This window comes from Echinops telfairi, unplaced genomic scaffold, assembly GCF_000313985.2.
Source record: "Echinops telfairi isolate 266 unplaced genomic scaffold, ASM31398v2 ScPeMD7_7410;HRSCAF=8448, whole genome shotgun sequence".
NCBI classification, from domain to species: domain Eukaryota; kingdom Metazoa; phylum Chordata; class Mammalia; order Afrosoricida; family Tenrecidae; genus Echinops; species Echinops telfairi.
This window is the reverse complement of record NW_022111310.1, coordinates 25964296-25965748: the sequence shown is the minus strand read 5'-3', so window position 1 is coordinate 25965748 and position 1453 is coordinate 25964296. Positions and strand designations below refer to the sequence as shown.

Genomic DNA, 1453 nt, shown 5'->3' with positions numbered 1-1453 from the left:
TGGTCTCCAAGACTCACCTGAGTCTGCTTGGGGTAGCCCATCTTGGAGATGAAGTCAGAGGCTGTTTTGAGAGCAGCCTTCCTCTCCTCCGTGTTGGCCTGCTTGCCTGTGGGCAGCAGAGGAAAGGGTAATGGAGGGCTAGAGGCCTGGGCCCAGGACTGTAACCTACCCCCCAAAGCTTCAGGGGCTTCTGCTCCCGGGGCCCTCGATTTTCACACCATGCAAAGGGTCAGACCAGACAGCCCAGGCCAGAGAACCCTGGAGCAGACTGCTTACAGAGACCTGGGGACCCAGCTGGGTGTCCTGGCTGATGGCCGCACCCACACAGTCATAATAGCTACATCTGTTTGTTGACAACGTACTTTGTGTTCAGAACCACACATAGCTTATAGCTTGCATCGTGTTCCAACTACACACAGTTGGTATCATTCATTCCACACAACCACCTACTGTGACAAAGATCATTAGTGTATTGCTCCCACTTAATATATAAGGAAACTTGGGCCTTTAAGTGACTTGGCCAAGGCCACTCAGTACATGGGAAAAGTGGGAGTCAGCCTCTGTCCCCCATCAACTCCAAAGCCTTTGTACTATTCATGTAGATCTCCCTCCTCTCCCTGGGCTGTCTGTCCACAGTGAGAGGGGCCTCCCCATCCCCTAGCCACAGCTGTCCAACTCCGAGAGCCGTCCCACGCAGGCGAGCTGCCAGCCACCGAGAGCCAAGCCTCGGGGACAACCTCAGCTGGCCTTGCGCCTTAGGGACACCAGATGACAGTACTAAGGGCCAGGAGTTGCTCCCATGCCCATTCTCTTCCCACGCAGCACCTCCTTCCCTTTCCGACCTCTGCCCTGGACTGGGGCAGAGCCCTCCAGAGAGGAGGGTCCTCAGAGAACACCAACGCCAACATTTTCTGAGAGCGCCCACAGGCGGTCCCACAAGACACTCCGTAGAACCCCACAGACTCTGATCCAGTGCATCCCAAAGAGAAACTAGCTCACGTGCACTAGCCTGGTGAACCTCACCAGATTTAAGGCTCTGAGAAGTTCTGCAATCCAAATACTCCCTTCAACCCCAGAGGACGGGGACAAAACGAGAGAGCCTTATGCTTAGCAAATCCAGTCAGTCTTACAAAGATAAATATTGAATATCTCCATTGTTCTAAGAAAAGGCAAAGAAGAAGAAACACGGTTTATACACCAACAGACAAGCCTTTGATGGCGACGAGGAGGGCAGGAATGGGGGTGGAAACAGGGAGAGACGGGGAAGGACACACACACACACACACACACACAACACCACATATATTGGAGGGGTTAATAGGATATTGTTGCGATTTCTTGAAATGGAATGTGTAAATATATGTATGTTTCTTTAAAACACCACCCCCACCCCCAACACACCAAATAAATCTTTTTTTAATCATTTTATTAGGGGCCCATACAACTCTTATCA

At 51.5% G+C, this 1453-nt stretch overlaps 1 protein-coding gene across 1 annotated transcript in view; it reads right to left on the bottom strand.

Moving 5' to 3' along the window:
• GSN (gelsolin) overlaps window positions 1-1453 on the bottom strand; it is a 30782-nt gene that overhangs the window by 11903 nt on the left and 17426 nt on the right. The window contains exon 7 of the mRNA XM_045296546.1: window positions 18-204. Coding sequence (XP_045152481.1) covers window positions 18-204 — 187 coding nt within the window. The remainder of the gene's footprint in view (window positions 1-17; window positions 205-1453) is intronic.